This window comes from Eulemur rufifrons, chromosome 15, assembly GCF_041146395.1.
Source record: "Eulemur rufifrons isolate Redbay chromosome 15, OSU_ERuf_1, whole genome shotgun sequence".
Taxonomy (NCBI): Eukaryota; Metazoa; Chordata; class Mammalia; order Primates; family Lemuridae; genus Eulemur; species Eulemur rufifrons.
In genome coordinates, this window is record NC_090997.1 from 64,387,449 (window position 1) to 64,411,419 (window position 23,971).

At 37.9% G+C, this 23,971-nt stretch overlaps 1 protein-coding gene across 2 annotated transcripts in view; it reads right to left on the bottom strand.

Annotated features, from left to right (window-relative positions):
* Positions 1–18,593, bottom strand: part of REV3L (REV3 like, DNA directed polymerase zeta catalytic subunit) — a 171,222-nt gene extending 152,629 nt beyond the window's left edge. Inside the window, exons 1-3 of one of the 2 annotated variants that reach the window (XM_069488948.1) lie at positions 18,482–18,593; positions 17,591–18,100; positions 7,522–7,649 (exon numbers count right to left, since the gene is read on the bottom strand). Coding sequence is in view for 1 of the 2 variants with exons in the window: in XM_069488947.1 (XP_069345048.1) it covers positions 17,591–17,729 (139 nt within the window). In the remaining variant the exon portion in view is untranslated. The remainder of the gene's footprint in view (positions 1–7,521; positions 7,650–17,590; positions 18,101–18,481) is intronic. The other variant, XM_069488947.1, reaches the window with a different exon arrangement.
* Between the last annotated feature and the right edge of the window lie 5,378 nt (positions 18,594–23,971).

A 23,971-nucleotide genomic window follows, 5' to 3' on the forward strand; every position in this document is an offset into this window, starting at 1 on the left:
TCAGAAACAGAAGAAATGCAGACAGTATCCGCTGTATGTTCTCAATAATATATAAGAAAATAAGGTTTTTGTGAAACATCTTTTGTAAGGGAAGATAAATTAAAATGGCCAGGAAGAAATAAAAAGACAAAAGACTTATATGCAGACTAAGATATCATGGAACTCTAAGAGATAAAAAAAAAAAAAAAAGAAAGAAAGAAAGAAAGAAAGAAAGAAAGAAAGGCAGGCAGAGGAACAACAAAATTAAAATCGACACTAGAGGTAAGAAAGAATAGATCAATATTGCAGAAAAATACATCAGTAATGTAGAAGATGAAAATAAAAATGTTTGCCAAGAATGTGAAAGGACAAACTTAACAAAAGAGGGAAAGCAGGTACAAAAAATGTGATACAATCTATAAGTAACAGGTATTTCTTTAAAAAAAAAAAAATCACAACAAATGGAATGGAAGCCACAAGCAAAGGTACAACAGAACTATCCCAAAATAAAAAAGCACTTCTCTCTCTCACTCTCAAGATCAAAAGGAGTTTCTTGTCCTAGTGAAATTTAAAAGACACTAGAATAATGTTTCGAGAATTTTAAAGGGAAAAGCTTGGAACACAAGAACACCATACTGAGCCACGCTGTCATTAACCTGTGCATGCAAGGCAGGCATAGTGGCACATGCCTATAGTCCCAGCTACTCAGGAGGCTGAGGCAGGAAGACTGTTTGAGCCCAGGAGGTCCAGGCTGCAGTGACCTATGATCGTGCCACTGTACTCCAGCCTAGACAACAGAGACCCTGTCTCTTAAAAAAAAATACACGCAACAAAAAGTCATTTTCAGATACTCAAGGATTCAGAAAATTAACCCATATATATATATATCTCCTGAAAAACAGTACTGGAAAACATTATTTGAGGCAATCATAAAAATTAAAATTCAACAATGGGTATAAACGGTAAGGTAAAAACATTTGTGATGGTACTCCATAACAAATTAAAATATAGAGCTGAACCAAATTGTTTTATTTAAATTTAATACATAAGGTAAAATTTATTTGACAGAAAACAGATACAATTTAAAAAGTCAATATTTATAAGTAGTCTTACAGATTAGCTTAGAAAGCTCAGAGGGTTGAAAAGCTAAACTAAGCTAAATTTCTTACATTCATAAAAGAACATAACATTTTTGTTTTGTTATTGTATTTTATAAGTAGAACATTTGATGCATATACTTTTAAAATGATTTTTGTATGTACGCTTGTTAAAAAGAAACACATGAAACAGAGTTTATGCTACAAAAGCCAAAAACTAAAGGAAAGAGTAAAGTTATTTTAAAAGTATAAAATTACAACAGTTAAAAAAAAAAATCAAACATTAGAACAAAATTTTATTGTTTAAAATCTCCCTATTAAAAAGACCTTCAGGGCTGGGTGTGGTGGCTCACACCTGTAATCCCAGCACTTTGGGAGGCTAAGGAGGGAGGATCGCTTGAGGCCAGGAGTTCCAAACCAGCCTGGGCAATGTGGCCAGACTCCATCTCTACAAAAAACAATAAAAACTAGCTGGGCATGGTGGTGCACGCCATAGTCCCTGCTACTCAGGAGGCTGAGGCAGAAGGATTGCTTGAGCCCAGGAGTTCGAGGCTGCAGTGAGCTATGATTGTGCCATTGTACTTTAGCCTAGGTGACAGAGCAAGACCCTGACTACAAAGATCTTCAGTTGGGTCCAAAAAAGGAAGTGACATAAAAGAATTAAAAATAGTAACAGGCAATGACCTATATCATATATCCTGACAGGAAACAGGAACGATAATTTTGACATGGAACAAAAAGTAGGACACACCAGGAAATAAACGGTCACTTTATATTGATAAAAAGATATCTACAATGCTACTCGAATGTCATCTATGAAACTACCTACTTGTTACAGGTCTGCAACAAGTATAAACTTAAAAATTAGCATTTAGAAACTCTTATAGCAATCTGATAGGCAATACCACACCTGCTAAATAGAATAATTTAAAAAGTGGAGTTTATATTTTGCTTGTTGGTTTTTCTTTCTCATTTCATTTTTCTAGTAATTTATTTTTAATGTACTTTAAAGAAGTATTAGAAAAAAAACAAAAATTGATTCTTCACCACAAATAGTTTGAAAAGTACAACTATAAAAGATATTAGTTATGAAGCTTACGTGCCAAACAACATAACATCAAAATATATGAAATTAAAACAATTAGAGATGCAAGGCAAAAATGAAGAACAAAATGTTTGTTTGGGAAACAAATTCATTCCATGACAGATTAGATTTTTAGAAAAATAAGTACATAGAAGAATTTTTAAATGTCATATTTTCTTTAAGAAGTCATCTATTATAAGATGTCTCATCAGTTTAATATTAGCTTTTCAGGAGGGAAAATTACTGTATTAAATATACTCATTGTGAGATATAACCTCAGGAATGTTAAAAAATTTTAAAAAGAATTAATCAAGGAAATAATAGTATATCAATAATTTGGTATCAACAAATGGGAAACTTCAATTTTCAGTGAAACATTTATAAAGACATTAATGATGAAACAGACCCTAAAGAATACCTCAATAACTTTGAAAAACTGTGTAAAAAGCATGGCAAAATTGGCTTTCTACCATGCTCCACAAGAAATCACTTCAGGATTCCTATTTGGGTTTTCTTGATGCTGCTGGGTAAAATGACATATAAAGAAAGGAGGTGGGTGTGGTGGCTCACACCTGCAATCCTAGCACTCTGGGAGGCCTAGGTGGGAGGATCACTTGAGGTCAGGAGTTTGAGCCCAGCCTGAGCAAAAGTGAGACCCATCTCTATAAAAAAAAAAAAAAAAAAATTAGCCAGGCATGGTGGCATGTACCTAGTCCCAGCCACTCAGGAGGCTGAGGCAGGAGGATTGCCAGAAGCCAGGAGTTTGAGGTTGCTGTGAACTATGATGACACCACTGCACACTCTAGCTGGAGCATTGGAGCAAGACTATCTCAAACAAATGAATGAAGGGAAAAAAAAAAAGTAAAAAAGGGTTTGGCAACTTTAAAAAGTATATTAAATTACTCAAAATAAGCTAATCTGTCCAGCTTTGCAGTTTTCTAATCTCTTTTTATACAGAAGTCAAGGGGAAAAAAAGTATTTCATGTCAGATGCTGCAGAGGAGGTTCACAGATGCCTCTGCCACCTCTTCATAGCTTCCCCACAATCTTATTTTAAAAATCTAGGATATTATTTGGGTAGTAGGTAGCATTATTGCTTTCTCAAAAAAGGCTGCCTTCTGTTGGTCTTTCTTTTATGTGGTCCACTGGGTAACCTAATCTAGCCACCCTAACATATCCTTGTGCCAGAATAAATAAAGGACTATACAGCCAACCCTCCATATCCATGGGTTCTACATCTGTGGATTCAACCAACTGTGGATCAAAAATATTCGAAAAAAATATGGATAGTTGCTTCGGTACTGAACATGTACAGATTTTCCTTTTTATTATTCCCTAAACAATATAGTATTTACAACTATTTACATAGCATTTACATTATATTAGGTATTATAAATAATCTAGAGGTGATTTAAGGTACTATACAAGAGGATGTGCTTAGGTTAGATGCAAATGCCACACCATTTTATACAAGGGACTTTGAGCATCTGTGGATGCTGGTATCCTCAAGGGGTCCTGCAACAAATCCCCACAGATGCTGAGGGATGACTTTACTGAGGGATGACTTTACACACAATAACTGCCTGAACCACAACCACTATATATGTATGTTTTGTACACATCACACACATAGATAACACTCAAAGTAATGTTATTAAAAATTTATTCCAAGTGACACAAAGTATTTTCTACCTATGCTATACAATCTCATCACCTAAAAATAGCCCTCCAAAGGATATCCTACTTGAACTGACCTGTCAAAAGGAGGGGTCTCATGATAGAACCAAACCTACAAGAGGAAAAATAAATCAAAGATAGGATCCTTTTGAAATTTTTCCTTCCAAGTCAGAGTTTTCAAAGGTAAGTTCTCTCAATAAGATGTGATAATACCAAGATCTTTTCCTTCCTCTCCTTTGCCTAATATTTAAAACTAATTTTATCTAAATGTGATTTAAAATCCTCATTTAAGAGTTAAAAATTCTTTACAAAATGAAAAAACACTATTTAAATGAAAAGTATTTACCATAAGAACAAACTGGGGAAAATATTTGGAACTCAATTCACAGATAGAGACTAATTTTCCTAATATATGAAGAGCTCCTTGGAATCAATAAGCAAAAGACCAAGACTCTCAACAGGAAAATGAGTGAAAGATAAACAAATAGTACAAATACTATAAATGCCTCTCAAACACACGGAAAAACAATCTCACTCATAATAAAAAAATTTTAATTAAAACTACACTGAGATCTATGTTTTTATCTGTTAGATAGGCAACGATTAAAATATTTGAGAATATAATCTTGGTGAGGACATGGAAAAAGTCTCATATTGCTGGTGGGAGTACAGATCAAAACAACTTTTGTATTATAGTTTTTCTCATTTGAAGAAATCCTTGTAAGGTGTTTAAAAAATACAGCACATAAGACATATTCAGCCTTATGTGGGTTGTTGGTCATTTTCAAAAAAGTGTTGTAATTTTCTACTTTTACAGAATTCTGTTCATATAATGAAGCAGACAAGCAACTTCAAGCAACTTGGATGATTAACACAGTGGTCTTGCCTCATCTGCTACTCACCTCATGATACCTTACTATGCACTTAGTGGGGCTCAGTAAATATTTGTTGAGTGAATGGGATCAGGAATGATGCTGAAGGATGATGGGAATGGAATAAAAACAAGAACAAGGAATTAACTAAATTTAACTGAATAGATGAATAAGTTACTTATATAAATACTACTTATTCAAAAAAGTGGCAATGTCACACTGGCAAATGCTTCCTGAAAAATTAATCAGTTAGCAACAGTTATATAAGAGATTCTTGCAGTAATGGCAAAAAAATGGATAGTTGCATCTGTATTGAACATATACAGATTCTCCCCTTGTTATTATTCCCTAAATACAGTATCACAACTATTTATATAGCCTTTACATTGTATTAGGTATTATAAGCAATCCAGAGATGATTTAAGGTACTGTACAAGAGGATGTGCTTAGGTTATATTCCACACGCCCTTAAGGAAATCCCTCCCACACCAACTCTAGACTTGGCCATGTGATTTGCTTTGGCCAATGAGACAACAGAAAATATATGGGGCTTGCCTTTACTAGTTGCTCCTGTAAACCCAACTACTGCCTCCAGGTGAAAGAGCCATAGCTAGCCTATTGGAGACACACGGCCCACCATAATAACAAGCACCAATTTTCAGACATAAGAGTAAAGCTATCCTAGACCAACCAGCTCCCAGCTGATCCATCCACTGACTGCAGCCACATGAGCAAGCCCAGACATAGGCAGTAGCAGAACTGCTTAACTGAGCTCAGCTCAGAATTGTATGCTAGCAATGGCTATTGTTTTATAGCCCAAAGTTTTAGGGAGGTTTGTTACATAGCAAAAGCTGATAGAAGCAGGAGGAAAACAGGACTGGTGATCAAAGAAAATATTTCCTTCACCTGTTCTGTTTTTTAAATTTTGTAATAAGAATATATTCACATAATACTGTTTAATTACACTAAACTTACAAAAATATTTCATATCAGATTGATATTATAGTAAAGTCCTATTATCACCTCATAAACATACATACACAAAGTAATTCCATCCAAATGGGAACATGAATTTGGGAGGAGACATTAATATTGCTCAGAAAAAAATGGGTCAATACAGAGTATCAGGGTATACTATCACAAAAAATTGTGAATAAGAATATATTCATGGTCACTGTCACGTTTTAATAATGGCTATTATCAAATGCTGGAAGTGTCAGGAGACATTCATCTCAGATTTTACTTCTCTGCTTTTTCTATTTAGGCAGATAATGGCCTAACACACATTTTCTCATTTAATCTTCACATGCTATGAGGTAAATATCATGTATAACTTTAGGCAAAAGTTAATTAACCTCTACATGCCTCATTTCCTCAACTGTAAAATGGGGGTAACAGTACCTATATTATAGAGCTCTTGTAAAAATTAAATCACTTAGAACACAGCACATAGTCCTTAATAAATGATCTACCACCTCTGTTAGTAAAATGATATAAAATTAAGGTCTTTTAACATAGCTTCTATTTTAAAAACACTAAGCATTATCAACTAAGGTGTGAGACATAATTAATTTGGATACTTTTCTAATGGTTTCATTAAAAAATTAATAGACAATGCTATTAAAAAACAAAAAAATCTGGGAATGAATGTAGAAAATACATGGTGAAGAGAGTTGAAGCTCTGGGCAATAATAAATCATTTGGTCACATTCCACAATCCTAAATAGGTTTAAAAACCAAAGGCCTCAATTTTTGTGTGTGTTACAAATCCATAAAATGCAAAAACAAGAAAAGAGTAATAAATCCTATTGACATGTCATGTTTACTGTGACATCTGGCATACATACTTTCAACATGTTCTATCATCATTTTTAAAAAAGAAGGCACTACTGAAAATAAGGCTTTGGGAAATAATGCTCTTTTCAGAAGAAATGTACTTAACCTAATCTACAGCATTGAAAAACTGACGTTACTCCTTGATCAATGGCTTAACACTGCCCATTTTTCAAGGCAAGACCAGGCATGGACACTTCTCTTTCTATATATACACACATCAACAGTTTAAAAAAAAAAAAAATCAGGCCTGGATGGGGTACTTATAAAAAATAAAACAGCCAAATTTTTAAAAAGCATTTTAAACAGGTAATTGCCTAGCCCATAGACATACGAGTCACTGACCAACTGTAAAAAGCCTTACACCACAATGTGCAGGTGTGTTAGTTTGTCCTGTGAGGAATAAATAAATGCTACAAAAATTCCATTTTTCATTTCAGTTCAATTCATACATTTTAAAGAGTGCTTAGTATATCTGAGTACACAATGTGGCAGGATTCTGGAGATAGAAGGGTAAAGAAAGTAACATTCTTGTTACTATACATGCCAGTCATTTGCTGGTTATCTTATTCAATCATAATAATCCTGTGTGGCTGAAATTATTAAAACTCATTTTACAGAGGAGGAAATTAAGGCTCATAAAAGTAAAATAACTTGTTCACGGTCTCTCAGCAGCAGATAGCAGTGGGGTGGAGGGGTATGGCGGAGGGAGCACACAAGGTAGCACCAGGTGACTATTCTTACAAGATGAACACAATACTCAGTGTAAGAAGTCTTTTACCATGAATATGGAAGGGGGACAGGACTTAGAAAACCAAGGAGATAATCTTTTGGGAGTGGGCAAAGGAGTCACAGAGGCTTTAAAGAGGCTGATATTTGAGTTGTTGCTTTAAGGATGAGCAGGATTTACCAACTTCAATACCAAGGCTCACCCCCACCACCCCTCACCCCCAATATATTAACCAAAATAAATTACTTACTTGAAATTGAGAAAAACAATTTTGAGAGAAATCTTCCTCAGATATATTATTCCATAGTTTTAAAACAAATAATATGATGACAGTTTAATTTTTAGGTTGCTTTTATGTGGCTTGTCTTGGTTTTTATTCTGAAATGAAATTTAGATTAGTCATTTTCTTATTCTGAGAAACTAGGAGTATGCCAACATGTTTTAACTTTACATTCTTTCACATACCAACATGTATTCTTATTTACAAAGTCTTTCATTTCACCATCTCAAACAAAACCTAATTTAATATATAAATTACTTTTAAGTGTAAATATATATATGCAAAATAAGGTATTTCTTTTAATTTTTGTTTTATTTCCTTGCTAACTGTAATAAATAGAAGAAAACAGAAAACTTGTGAACTGTTATATATCACACAAGGCATTTTTGAGATAACACGCTTTCTTTTATTATTTGAATAGTTTAATATAGTAAATGCTTTCTAAAGCCAAAGAAAATTAAGTAACTGTCCCCAAGTAAATAGACCTCAAATTCTTAGTATTTCTGAAAACTATCATCTAAAAAGAAAATTAAATTGGCCAAAAAATGGGGGGTGTCTAAATTTTCCATTGACAATTACTATCCATTTTTCTCAAAATTTACTTTGCTAGGCATATATTCAATTTCTGTTGCAGAAAACAGTCCAGTTTACCAATACTACTAATTAAGCAACAAAATATTTTTCATTAAAAAATATTTTAAAAATCTACAGAGAACTGGAAAAAACAGATCATTTGAAAAGCTTAAAAGGAATAACAAAAAACCAAAAACAAAACAAAAAATACCAAAAGGTTAAACAGACTATCATTAGGAGGGTCTTAATTTCACTTATAATTTGTTTTGGTCTCCAAAATGCATCCACATCATGCTTGGACAGTAGAGTTCTTTTTAATTGCCTAAGACACCCACTCCTGCCTTATCTCTATTTACATGGAAATTACAAGTTAAAACAGTTTTATCCAAAGTCCACTGTTCTTTACATCCTATCATTTCCTCCTTCAGTACCAGTATGGTGTTAAAATGGTAGCCAGGTACCAAAGTAATATACCTCATACCATAGTCCTTTTCTCATTTTATAAGTTTCTAAATATTTCTTTGAGATATCTAGGGCCAATGGCAACATCCTCTGAAACCTACTTAAACCCAACCTACTTAAACCTGAATCATTGTTCACTTAGATTATTTCTGAGTAAATTTTAATCCAACCAAAAGCAAGAGAAAATATAATTATAACACCAGAGACCTGAAAGGCCTCATACATTCCCTCCCCGCTTTTTGGGAGACACTATATACATATAATTTTAGTATCAATTTTTGTTTATATCTGTCCTAAATTCCTATATTCCTAAATTGCTATAGTTTAACTTTTATTTATTATCCTTTTCTTAAAGGATATAGCTAAAATCATCACAAAAATCCTACTATAATTGATTATATTCTACAAAAAGATTCTAAATACCATTAGACATACTAAGCCCTCAAAGATTTCTAAGCTATTTATGTGCAGTTCTTTTAATAATTCCTCCAAGGTTCTATATTTTCATCTTTCAATTATCATCAATGCCTTCCTCCAATATTCCATCAGGTTTGAGGCATCAGGGTGAGGCGGTGAGAGCTGAGTGTCAAGATCCTCAATTTTCAGATCCAGCCTAATACCAACCAACTATAGGATAATGGACAAATCCCTGAGCCTGCCTAACTAAATTTCAGTTTATATAAAATGAGTGGATTTGACTAGAATGCTGCTTCCCAACCTTTTCCATATCATAAATAAAATTTTTTGAGCACACTGGACAACAGGAGGGCATCTGGAGGCATCTACATGGTGCCTGGTGAAAAAAAATTACCATATTTTCTTTATATAATTACAGAAAAAAAATTTAAATTCATAGAGATATTCTTTGACACACGTAATGCTGAAATTCATAATATGAATGAATTTCCAATCCAAACTTTTTCACATCAAGAACAGCATTTCAAAATGACGATGGTAGCTTTATTTTTAAAGAACACACGTGCACTATCAAGCAGTCACAGCAAGCTAAAATGGCACACCAAACATACTTGGCAAGCAGGATTCAATACAGACGTACACAGAGATTCAGGCCTGGAGTTGGGCCCCCCCAGGGGCATCCTCCCTGTTTCCCTGTCCTCTCATCGCCAGTGGGCTGCACCTTGCACTGGGTGGTACCCTGAATGCAAACTCCAATAGCAGCTCCATGATCCCTTTTCCCACAAGAGGCAGCTGCACACTGTGGCTAGTTGCTGAAGTAGATTCTAAGTAGTAAAGCACCTCCTTTAATGCACTTATAGTATCAAAAGGAGCAGTAACTGCTGGTTGTCACTCATGCTGCTGTTTACAGGAACCCCAGAGCCTTTCTTCAGTCCCCATTCCACTACTGTGGCTACATGGCAACTCTCCAGTGAGCCATGTAACATCAACTGAAAGCTCTGAATTAGAAGACCTCTAACAAAACCTAAAATTAAACACATACTGCAGTAAATATCTGTTTACAACAATTATTAGGGCCTTTTAATTTTTTCTTCCTTACCAATTCCTGTAAACATAACTTAAAAATATTAACTCTGAATATTACATGCACATGGCAAAAAAATATTAAAAAATTACCAAACAGTATATTCCAAAAATAGTTAACCCATTTTTGTCTTGTATGTAAACTAGTTCTACTCACTGGAGGCAATCACTGTCACCAAACTCTCGTGTATCCTTCTAGACATAACTGTACATACACATTACATTCTATAGCTACCTACATATATATATGTAAACCACACAAACAGGAGCATACTGCACATGGAGTCTTACATCTTGGGGTTGGTTTTTATTTCTCTCATATCTTAGACATGGCACCATAGCAGTACACACAGTATTGCCTCATTATTTTTAAGAGCTGTCTAGTACTCCATTGAATAGACATACCATAATTTACTTCACTGATATATGTTTACACTGTTTCCAATATTTTGCAATGACAAATAATGCTGCTGCAAATACACTCACATATTTTTGACACATATGCAAAAATCTATAGAATAGAATCCTAGAATGGAATTGCTAGAGCAAAATATATGTGCATTTGTAATTTTGAAAACGATTTCCAAATTGCTTTCCACAGAACATGAACACTTTATATTCCCACCAGCAATGTATGAGGTTACCCATTTCCCCTTTTTCTCGCTCTCCCTAAGTTATACTATGCAACCAATCTTTGCTAACTTGATAGGTGATAAACAGTATGCTGTAGCTTTAATTTACATCTTTATTATAAATAAAATTATACATCTTTTCATATGAATTCTCTTTGGTCATTTGCTATTGGATTATTTTCTAGGAGCTCTCTGCATATTAAGAAAAAATTAGTCCTTTGTGAAGCGTACAAAAAGTTTTAGTACTCTTGTTTCTCTTTTAATTTTGTGGTTTTTTTCCCCCATACAGAATTTTCCTTTTATATCATAAAATTCATCAATCTAGCTTCAGTTCTGTTTCATATTGTGAAAGGCCTTCACCATTCCTGGATTATATAAAAAATAATATTATGTTTTTTGTTTTACATTTGAATCTTTAATTCCTTTGGAAGCCAACTGTTTAGTTTTCCAGATAACTAGCTGGCTATCCCAACACTGTTTATCAAATAATTCTTCTTTTCCCTACTGATTCGTGAAGGTGGCCACCTTCACAGACAGGTTGAATATCCCTCATCCAAAACTCTTGGGACCACAAATATTTCAGATTTCAGATTTTTTTGGATTCTGGAATATTTGCAAATACACAATGAGATATCTTGGAGATGAGACCCAAGTCTAAACATGAAATTAATTTGTTTCATATATACCTTATACACATAGCATGAAGGTAATTTTATACAATCTTTAATAATTTTGTGCATGAAACAATGTTTTGACTGTTTTGACTGAAACCCATCACACTGAGGTCAGGTGTGAAATTTTCACTTGCAGTGTCATGTCAGTGCTCAAAAAGTTTTGGATTGTGGAGCAGTTCAGATTTTGAATTTTTACATGAGGAACGTTCAACCTATATTAAGTTCTCATATATATTTGAGTTAATTTCTGGCCTTTACTCTGTTTTACTGCTTTATGTGCCAAAACCATGTTACTTTTCAAAACATTTTAAAATTAAAATCACTTTACATATAAATGAGTATAACAAAACCAGAAATTACTGGCTTGCTTTAATATAAGAATTGTCTTGCAGTTCCTAAATGGAATTTACATAATCAAGTTCAATACTATCACCATGCAGTCATGCATTTTGGTTGATATTTTGGAGCCCATTATAAATCTCATGTCTTTTTTACTATATTTCTGAACCACATCTAGAAAACCAGCTTTTTCTTAATTTTCTACATGGATAGTTTTTTTCTCAAATTATAAAAGCAATACTTTTATAGTTTTCTGTAGCAAATTTAGAAATAAAAACCATATCTTCCAGAGATAATCAACCTTCTTCCTCTTACACGTTGGTGTATCTTTTTTGCATTTTTAATAAGTGACTATTTTGTATATTGATTTTTTCACATAGTATATTGACAGCATTTTCCCATGTTATATATTACTCTAAAACATAATTTTAAACACAAAATATCCCACTGTATGAATATGCCCAATTTATGCAACCATTTCCCAACTGTTGGACATTTGGGTTTGTTCTCTGTGATGACTATCATCTATTGATTAACTCTTACAACAAATGCTTGAGTTTCAAAAACCATGGTAAGCATTAACTTTATAATGGTGAGCAAAAAGAAACACATTACCAGCATTTCTGGAGGTTACAATCTATTGGGAAAAAACAGACATTAATCTCCAACATACATAAAATTACAACTATATCAAGTGCTATGAAGGAGAGTTCGTGGTGCTTTGAGAGTCTATGATAGGGAAGGCTTCCCTAAAGGAAAGATAAATTGGAATTTAGGTGACAGAAAAGGAAAAACATTCTAGGCAGAGGGAACAGCAGGTACAAAGCCCTCATTGTGGGAGGGAGCATGGCAAGAATAGGGGACTGAAATAAGGCCAATATGGCTGGAACACAAAGAGCAAGGCAAGAAGAACATGGCTCAAGCCATGATTGGACAGAAAGGTAGGGGGGGCCAGACTATGCCAAGACCTTGTAAGACAGGTAGATGCCACCACATAAGATATGGAGTTTTGTCCGTATTCTAAATGCAACAGAAAACTACTGAAGCATATCAAGTAGTAGGGTAATGTAATCAGGTTTGCATTTTGAAAAGATCCCTCTGATTACTATGTGGAAAACAGATTCGAAGGGGACAGAATGGACTGGGATAAACCAAGATTAGGAGGCTAGTGTAGTAATCTGTCCAAAAATGCTAGTAGCTTACACTAGGGTGGTAATGGATTATGAAAAGAAGTAGATGAATTCAAAAGATAATTAGATTTACCAAAAGATTTATGTTCATAGATTAAAATCCCTAAAACTAGAATTACTGGGTCAAAAAAGAACATTACAAGGACTCTGATATACATTGCCAAGCTGCCCTGCAGAGAGCAGTTTTCATCATTTCTCATTACCTTGTATCTGTTCCTCTATCAGAATTTTCAAGTTCTTTAAAAATTCCTTTAAAATGACTTAATACATACTTCCTTCATGAAGCCTTCCCTGACTCCCCCTTTTGCCTGGTCATTGAACGTGTCCTCCTCTAAGTCCTTGCTATATCTTACACACATTTCTACAGTCTAATCATACTCTGTTTGACTTATGTTTATATGCTTATCATCTCTACTACACTGTAAGCTTCTGCAAGGTAAAGTTGTTCTTAAAGAAGTCTCTTAAAAAATAACTTGACATACATAGTAGTTGTCATTAAGTGTTTGATGAATGAACTGAATCACATCTTATCAGATTCCACTGTCCCCACAGATTTAAGAGAGCTCCTACTTAAGCCTCTAATTTACTGATTATGATTTTAATCAAATATAATACAAAAAGCTAATAAAATCTGCTACTCCAGGCTTCAAATACCTTCTAAATAAAGTGACCAATTTTGTCTGTGATGAGTCAATAAATCTCTGAGGTGCTCCTGAAAATCTCTAATAATTAAATAGGTGTTATGTGAGCTTAAAGTATTTTTAAATGGCTTACTAAAAAACAGGTTATGAACTGGACTTTTATTAGAGAAATTTTTGTAAACTGAGTTGTTAACAAATGCTATAGCTTCTAAAATTATATTCATTTCAAATTTATGTAATAATCCACCAATTTACAAAAAAAAAAAGTGAGGTGATTCTGGTAGTTTCTTGTAGTTAACTTTATAGTATAAAGAATAGGAATATATATTCATAATTTGAATAAGCATCCATATATACTTACATAGCATTTCAGAATTATGAATTTCTTATGTTGAAAGACTTGATTTCATGTTTAACAGTTAGCATCTGTAACAGTCTACCAAAATATTCACTGAGCTGCAAGAAGACTTAAAAGGGGAGCATGGCAGAGTTTCTTACAGTAATCTGAAAGACAAGCAGCTCCCTCTATAGTCAGTCCGGCCTTACTTTGTTTAATTACTTGCTTGGTGGACACCTCACATTCTTCTATTTACTCCTACTCTGCATCTCAGCAGGGAAGCCCTTTGAAAGGATAATTCTGTTTAACCTGGTGCTGAGGAAACTCTGAGAGCTGTCTAAACTCAACATGAAGTGAGTTACATCAAGCAACTAAGCAAGACTTGAGATGTGGAAACTGGACAGCTTCCCAAGTTCACTTGAGTGAGATTCCTCGCCATGAAGCCTCAGGATTGTATTTGAAGAGAATTTTCTGACTGGTCACACCTCTACTCAAATCTAAGAGAAAAAGCATTGTCCTATACTTTATTCATAACCTTGCTTTCCTCCATTAAAACAAGTGGCCAAAATGTTGTTATGAAAGAAAAAATTAACCATTTCTCCTACAAATGATATTGCTCAATTCATATTTATGTCAAAACAATGTTCGAGACATTTTAAAAACGAGTTAAAAGCAGAAGAGATTTTGTTTTTTGTAAAAAAATAATTCCATCACTCAGATGAAGAAAATTTAAGTAATTCTCTCAGAATCAATATCCTCAGTCAGCAAGGGATTAAATCAGTGAGGAATTTAATATTCAAATTTGAATATTTCACTTTTTTAATGTCTTTTCAAATTTCACCAAATCAAGATATGTGCATTTTCAAACTCCAAACACTTTATTTTTTAAATTTCTCAAGATATGTCCTCAAAACACATCAAAAGTCAACTGGACTGTTTTCTAAAGCAGAAAAATACTTTCATACAATAATAGAAAAACTGAACGAGTAAAAATGTATTAGGCCAATAAGCTCAGAATTTATAATCCTGAAATGGCAACTTGGTTTGAGAAAAAATTGTTTAGTTGCTGTTTTTCAAGATCTCACTAGAAAGCAAACTCAGTTTAAAAACATCTTTTCTCCAAACCAAGGTAAAGAATTAAAGACTTCCAAAATTAACTCCTACACATGAAATAAGTATATTTATGGCACTTTAAGTAGCATAGGTTTATTACAAATTGTCATTAACTTATTTTACTTATTAGTAAAGATATAAACATAGTTTGTTCTTTCAAATAAATCCATCTTCATTCAAAATTCTAGCATTCAGACTTTTACTAAGCCAGACTGGCCTCTCTTTTATATTAATAATTTTCAAGTTTTATTTTCCTGGATGGTCTGGACTAGTTTTCTTTGGGGAGAGAACTCAAAAGCAGATAATTCTGTAGTTTTTGTTTATATTTAATTAATACTAATTCATTGGGAATTTCTGACATAGTAAAAATGCTGGCTTGATTTATGAAAGCTGTAAACTCTAAACATATGCCAATAACTTCAAATTTTTTCTATTAAAACAAAAATTTTTGTTTGAATCTGTGAACTATACAGCAAAGTTAGTTTGATAATCCTTAACAATTTGAAATTTAAGGTCCTCTATATCAAGTTTTACATCTTTCAATGTATGTACAAAAAAGTCTTACTTTTTTATTTATTTACACTATACATTTCAAGGTGCATACCAAAAAAACCCTGTTTGGGTTTTTTAAAGAAGGGGATGGTAATCTATTGTAAGATGTCCAGGAGGGAAGAAATGAATATTTCTTATCGTGAAATAGTTAATTTGTCTTTTTTTAAATATTCAGAAACACAAAAGTATACCATGATATTCTTTGTTTTAAGGGATATTATCTCACGTAGTAAAATTGCTGTTAGCTCATAGCGAAATTCATTTATTTCCACAAACAAAACTTTCCTGTAAAACAGAGCCTGAAAATCACTCAGAGACACTACATATTTAATGACTCGTGTGGAGGAGGAAAAAACTATGTGTAGAAAGTAACTGAAACCATACAAGCTGTAATACACACAAATGCCACAGTATATCCTATTAGCATGTCACTTTATCATTCAGAAATCTGGCTGAACAGAGCTATATCGACTTCACTATCTTATCCTTCCTCAGCATCTGAAGTGAAAACAAACAGAATATTACACTGAAATTCCAATTAGAAACAAAGACAGCAACACTGCATCTAAAAGGGCAGAAAACCTATCCTTCAGAACACTTTATTGCCTCTCTTTTCCAGCCTCCAAACTTTCAAGTGCTACAATTTAAACACAGTGTTAACAGCACTCAAATTCCCTATCTTTCAACGTTCATATCATCAAAATCTTTTTCACTACTTTAAAAAGGAATACGCTACCAAATCTCACGCCACTGACATTTTTAACAAAGAGAATTCACATTAAAAGATAACTGCTTGTAATGAGTACTTGTGTTTGGGAAAGTGCTATTATCTTGGTAGTCCACAGAATCTGACTGTAGTAATAAGATGAATGGTTATGAGGGCAAGGAGCATCAACTGGGAAATGCTAGATAAAATCCCATAGGGCAATACATAGCTAGAGGTAACAGCATCCTTTTCTAGGAGGCAGCTCCATTATTTCATGTAAGCAGTTCAAAGCATGTAGAAAAGCAAAACAATTTTTAAAACGTCGTGTCAATCTGGCCTTTATCTTATTTATATTATGGTAAATCCCCAGGAGTTTTTGAGAACGTAGTTTCTGTCACTGCTTTCTCTCCACCTCACCCCTTCTTCAACATAGTTTTGGTTTTTTTTTTTAATACACCTGTATTTAAAACACAATCCTACAACCCAGCCTAGGGGCGTTTTAAAATGTCGGTATTGCTGAGTTTGGCTGTGATTCCTAATAAATTCTCCCTACTAAGTATGATGTTTTTCGTTGGGCAACATAAACACACACGCATGGATGCACATGTCCCTGAAAGCATTGCACCTGAGGATGCTGCCCAGTCCCCAGACTCTGAGGCATTAAACTCTAAGGAGTCACGACCCGCACTCACAGCAGAGCCACATGGTCACTTCAATGAGAAAGATTATCTGGCCCCAGGCGCCACTCTCTTCAGCCCACTGCATCTCCGGAAGGGGCAGAGGAGAGCTAGGGTGAGAAGAGGCGACGGAGAGCGACTGACAACAGAGCTGACACTTCCCCTCTCCTCTTAAAGCCATTTCCAGAAACAGGCACTTGGGAGACGAAAAGAGGTGTGCCGGGTTCCAGCAGCGACCGACCTCAGAGCGGGGCCCTACAAACCCGTCCATGGATGGACATGGCGCGGCCACCCGGCCCGCCCTGCCGGGCCAGAGCGGTGCCCGCGGCGCTCGCTCCCCCTGCTCGCGACCCGTGTGCGGCTGAAGCTCCCAGCCACCGCTCGCAGTGTAAACACTCGGCGCTCGCCGCCTCTCGCCCGAGGAGGGGGCGCGCGGCGCTCGCGCGGACCCACATTTTTGCGCCTCTTGTCACGCACGAGAGGAAAGGCGAGGAGGGCGGAGGGGAGGGAAGACGCGGCAGCGATCCACGGAGACGGCCGGCGCCGGCGGCGTGCGCGCGTGTGCGGGGCGGGGAGGGCGGCCCGGGCGCCCCGCCGGCTCCCGCTCCCGCTCCCGCTCCCGCGCCCGCCCGCGCCCGCTTACCTGCCGGGGTTGCTCCGAAGATTCGCACCACCGGCACCTTCTTGACAGGGGCCTGGGTGAGGGGGGATTGGCAGATATCCAGCCCCTGCAGCGGGCTGGCCATGTAGTAGTCGGCAGTCACTATCCTCACTGAAAACATGTTCGCCGCCGCCGCCACTGCCTCCCCTTCACTGGCGACCTGGCAGCGGCAGCGGCAGTAGCAGCGGCGGCGGCGGCTCCCTCCGCAGCGGCGGCCCCACGGCGGCGGCGGCGGCGCCCCCTCCCCTCCTCGGCTCGTCCCCCTCCCCTCACACACAGACTCCGTGAGGAGCGGCGGCGGGCGGGGCGGTGTAGGCACTACAGCCGCCGCCTCCTCAGGAGCACCCGGCGAAGGGCAGCAGGAGAGAAGCCCTCGCGCTTTCGTCGGTGCTGGTGCTGCCGCCACTGCCGCCGCCGCCGGGAATCACACGGGCTCCTCGGTCCCAGGCTGCAGCTCTTGTTGCCATGATGATGATGTCACGGACGCAACCACTGGGGGAGGGGAGGGGTGTGTGTGTGTGTGGCGAAGGGAGGGCTGTGAGTAGTTGGGGGGAGGAACACGGCGGGAAAGGGAGAGAGCGGGCGAGAACGCGGGCGGGACACCTCAGGCGGGGGCCGATAAGGTGTTTTCTCCCCCGCCCCTGGGCACGCAGCGAGGGAGGAGGCTGGCGGAAAGCAGGGCCCGCGCCGCGCGCGAAGGATCGATGACTCGGCCGCTGGGCACGGCCACCTGGGTGAGGGGCAGTGGAGGGGGCGGCGGAGCACCGATATCATGGATGGGCTCACAAGGGCTTGCGGAAGGGGGGGGCTTCAGTGTTCAGGGCCGTTTTGGCAGCTAAGCGAACTGGCCGGAGCTGCGGTGCTCGCGCTTGCCTCGCCGACCGCCATTTCACATCCTGCAAAGGAGGCGGGGGCAGCGCGGAGAAGGTTTTTCACAAGGTAAGAAAATTCGCCTGCGGGAGGAGGGAGGGGAGGCGCAGATCTCGTGCCGCCGCAGCCTCGCGGAAGGGCGGGCGGCGGAACGGGAGGGGCAGAGCGCGGATGCAGCCGGCCCTTCTCAGGTAACGCCGCGGCTCCGCGCGTGGCCCGGGGGCGGTGCGGAGGGCGGGGGCGCGCGAGAGCGGGCTTCGGCCTATAAAAGGGCCGCCCCGACGTTTTTCTCCCCCTTCCTGAACGTGCCGGGCAAACTTCCGCGCACCCTCCCCTGCACTACCGCAATGTCTACGCTGGGCCACTTAATGAGATTTATTCACGCACGGGTCTTCTCAGCTTTGCCAGGGGTTGGCAGAGCCAGTGCACAGGGATTTCCCACCACCGTGTTTTTCTCCCGCCCCTTCCTTCCCTCTCGCCCCAGTATATCCTTCCTTGGTTTCCTCCTTGGCCCCAGGCTGCGTCCCGGGCACGCGCAAGTACATGTAAGGACTTGTCTGCTCCCAGTGACCTTCCTCTTCTCCCCTCCTCCCCCAGAGGAATGTAGGATTAAGAGCCTCTCAGAATATTTTAGCCAAAGAAAAAGGCCCGTGAAAGTCACCGCGTTAGACGCGGACTCCCAGTGTTATTCGCTAACACGTTGTGCAAGGGTTTTACTACCCAAAGGCATAAAAGCAAAAGGGTGTGGGAAGGAACATTAGACAAAACAACTTTATTCAAAAAGCTGGAGGGTTCCTTGAAGCGATGCAGTTAGGGATTTTTTTTTTTTTTTTTTTAAGGGTCGATACCAGATGCGGCTGGGATTGGCGGTTAAATTGGAACCAATGGTTTTTTTGTTTGACTTGGTCACTGATACTGGGCGTGACCTTGGACAAATTATTTGGTTATTTTTGGTTTCAGTTCCTTCATCTGTAAAACGAGAGGGTTTCTCTTAAAAATTAATCCTTGTGGGTTTCTTCCCCCAAAAAAGATTAAAGCTACAGGAGACAGAAACCGTGGGTTCACGTTCGACATTTGCCACTGAATTGGGACTCTTGGCGGTCATTTGCAACCTATCCAAAGTAGAGATCATTCTTTCATGCTTATGTATTATACAGGTGCATTTTAATGGTTACTAGGTGCCATATATTCGAAGCGTGAGAGCTCCTTGTTTGGAACCATTGTGGATCTTCAAATGGGAAATCAAAAGTCCCAGAGGGACAGGTCACTGGAAAGAAGCTGTGTATAAATTCCCTAACATGTAAATGCTAGTAAGAACTTAGGCTCCAAGGGATTTGAGACTGATTACCACAGTAAATGAGCCTGCAGTTTTTAACCTCAGAGCATGATTATAAACATATAGATGGCAAGATTTCTAATATACAGGATATTACCTGATAATATTTTAAAGATGCAAAATCTCTTAAATTGGTTTGAAGTTTTAGAAGGCTCTTGAAGTGATTCAAAAATATAACTACCATGCTAAAATGATTTTTGGTAAAATAAATATTTTGTCTAAGCCGAATGTCAGATGTACAATACTGGTGATTCTCATAGTGTTCTATGATAACCTAGGGTGTTCTTTAAATTTTAATATTTGGCCCTTACTGAATTACATTTTGGGGGATGGGCTTGGAAGTCTGTATTTGCTAGCAACCCTACCTGCCACTCCCATGATTCTTAAAAAATATAAAATTGAGAATCCACTATATTATAATCAAGTATATCTATGATATTTAAATTATACTATATCAAACTAGAAAATGGTAAAAGCCTCAAATGAACAGATTAGCTTTTCTACAAGAGGGTTTCTTTCTCTTTACGTCTTGAATCAACATTGTTTAAGAAAAGGCAGTTGTAACAATTCAAATCCTTCTATAATTCCAAGAAAGAATTTTCATTCCTGAAGAAAACATTTGCAGCATGAAATTTAAAATGTTGTGTTCATTGCATGTAATTTAGTTTAAGCCGATGCTCAAATTGAAAACCTGACAATAGTCCCCTAATTAACCACTATCAAATGTATTTTATAAATAATAATCTTCCTGAAGTAAAAAAGAGTTCTGGAATTTTGAGTCAAAGAATGAGAATTTTAACCCATCATTTACTGGCTGAGCTCGGACAGATCACTTTCATTTTTTGGAGTTTATTTCATCATCTATGAAATGGATAGTAATTCCTGTTGTAACTTATAAGGATATTATAAGGTTCAAGTGAAATAATGTATGTGAAAATATCATAGAAAACTTCCACATCCAGAAGTTTAACTCATCTTGAAAAAATAAAATCACTTGGAATTGCCTTACCTACATACAATATGAGAAATGCAAAAATTGAACTCTGTACTTAATATCCTTAAAGCATCTTTTTTTGTTTGAGTGGTTACTTTTTGCCAGGTGACCTGAGATATGGTGAGAAACAAAACAGATATGGTCCCTATCCTTATGAGGTTTATAGTTTAGCATCATAAAAATGTATTTTAATCATATCAATTAACATTACATCATCTCTTTTAGTTCACTGATGTATACTCATCATGTCATGCTTTTAGTAAAAGCCTGCCTAGCCTTCTACACCAATACTGTTCAACATCTAACATCTACCTGTTAGCAATTTATAATCTAGAGCAAAAGGCAATGGTTACCATAGTTTTGTGGCGGATACTATTAGATGGTTTATTCAGTACTCATCCATACCCTTTGTATCTTGCTTTTCTGTACTTTAGAAGCTAGAAAATCAAAAACATTTCCCAGACTCCCTTGCAGCTAGAGTGCTGGCATGAGATCAGTAGTGTGATCAGTAAATGTTTAACAATGGCTACGGAAGGGGGGAAACCCTGATTTGTAGCATTAGGCAATTTTCTTTTTTCTCTTCTTTTTTTTTTTTTTTTTTTTTTTAGAAACCAGGTCTCACTGTTGCCCAGGCTGGCCTCGAACTCCTGGGCTCAAGGGATCCTCCCACCTCAACCTCCCAAGTAGCTGGGACTACAGCCTTGGGCCACCATGCCCAGTTTTCATGATGCAGATATGTCTAAGCCACCAGAGTGACTTCATTGAATGTGGAATTGGAAAGGATGCTAATAACCAGGACCTCAGCATATGACCTGGTTTTCAGCAATCAGATGCACCCACTCAAGACATGGACATGACAGTGAGCAACATGTTGCTTCACCTGCACTCTGAGAGATAGGATCTTCTGGCAAACACCATGGGGGAGGTATCTGGTTATTTGGGTAGCTAGGAAGGAATTCTGGCATCCATTTCTGGAGTCATAGGTGCTGGCTGGCAGGTGGTGCTAGGATGGTTTTCTGCTAGAATAGCCCTATGATATGGGTTGGGTATTCTTCCTGGTTCGGTTTTTCCTGCATGTTGTTTCTAGCTATGTTTATTCAAGCCTGGTTTTCTGGCCCTCTGAGAGATTTGTGAGCTAAATAGTATCCTTTAATCCCTTTATGCTTAAACTAGCCCAGTCACAGCCAGGTACATAATTTGTGGGGCCCAGAGCAAAATGAAAATGTCAGGCACCTTGTTCAGAGAGCAGAGGGGAAAGTGCCATTACCTGTCCTAAAATATAAAGCTTTTTCTTTCCTCTGCCTTCTCTCCCTCCACTTGTCATAGTGTTTTTATTTTTATTTTTTTATTTTTTTGAGACAGAGTCTCACTCTGTTGCCCAGACTAGAGTGCTGTGGCATCAGCCTAGCTCACAGCAACCTCAAACTCCTGGGCTCAAGTGATCCTTCTGCCTCAGCCTCCTGAGTAGCTGGGACTACAGGCATGTGTCATCATGCCCGGCTAATTTTTTCTATATATATTTTTAGTTGTCCAGCTAATTTCTTTTATATTTTTAGTAGAGATGGAGTCTCACTCTTGCTCAGGCTGGTTTCGAACTCCTGAGCTCAAAGGATCCACCCACCTCGGCCTCCCAGCATGCTAGGATTACAGGCGTGAGCCACCACGCCCAGCCGTCATAGTGTTTTTAAATTTGCTTTTTAATGTCATTGTAAGTAAAGAAAAAATTTTTAATTCTTAGGATGAATTTTACCATTCATCTTTATAGTGTGATGCCATTTTAAAATGCAAATATAAGAGCATTTCACTTGTATGTGGAATCACCAAAATTACACAATTCGTATTTCATAGCTTGTATATGCATATGTATTTTGTGCTGTCAGAACAGTGTAAACTCTGCATAAAACTAACTCAACTGTTTTTATTTTCCTTCTTGATATGCACACATTCTGCCAACATTCTCTATCTTTTGCTTACTGATGAGCAAGGAAGGATGGAAAGGAAAGGGAGCTGTGGGTTGCCTTACCTTTCCCTTTCATTCTGTGTCATCATTTTCAGGGAATTAACACATGAGTAAGAAAGGATATGATTTGGTCACCTGTGTTTCTTAGGATGCCATTCCCTTCTTTCTGTATCTGAAGCAAATTCTGGTTTGAATGGAAAGCACAGCCTTTTGGAACTATCAGTGCCTCCATTAACTCAGTCATAGATGTAACATGCTTGTCTTGTACTCACTTTGTTACTGTCTTGAGTTCTTCTAACTCATAGGTCCACCAGAATCCTTTGCTTATGAGGCATCATAAGACCATATACAAATGGGGTGGCAAGGAAGAAAGGAAACATACAATCTCCTCTGCTTGCATGTATGCTTTATTGTACCACCCAACTTCACTTAGAAAACAGACATTTAAACATAAAGTATTAAGGTTTTCAAGATGGTGACTGCAGACCATTAAACCAAGCACTGGGCCCAGTGTAACTACACAGGTCATGTGCCCGTGAAGTTGACTCGGAGCTCTGAGTTTCTCCAAGACACTTCTTGCATTTTGGGTGAAACAGTTCTTCATTGTGCAGGTCATTTAACATCCCTGGCCCCTGAGCACTACGTGCCACTGTGACAATCAAAAATGCCCCATACATTTTTTTTTTTTTTTTTTTTGAGACAGAGTCTCACTCTGTTGCCCAGGCTAGAGTGAGTGCCGTGGCGTCAGCCTAGCTCACAGCAACCTCAAACTCCTGAGCTCAAGGGATCCTCCTGTCTCAGCCTCCCGAGTAGCTGGGACTACAGGCATGCGCCACCATGCCCGGCTAATTTTTTCTATATATATATTTTTTTTTAGCTGTCCATATAATTTCTTTCTATTTTTAGTAGAGATGGGGTCTCGCTCTTGCTCAGGCTGGTCTCGAACTCCTGAGCTCAAACGATCCGCCCACCTCGGCCTCCCAGAGTGCTAGGATTACAGGCGTGAGCCACCGCGCCCGGCCGCCCCATACATTTTTAAATGACCCCAAAGAAGACTTGCTGCTCTCCATTAAACAACTAGAATGGACTCCACTGCTTGCAGTTATGAACTATGACCATTACAGAGTTAAGTTAAAAAGATTTCAAATTCTCATACCCAAGAGAGCAGAATTATGGTTTTTCCTCTATTGTCAGAAAAATAAT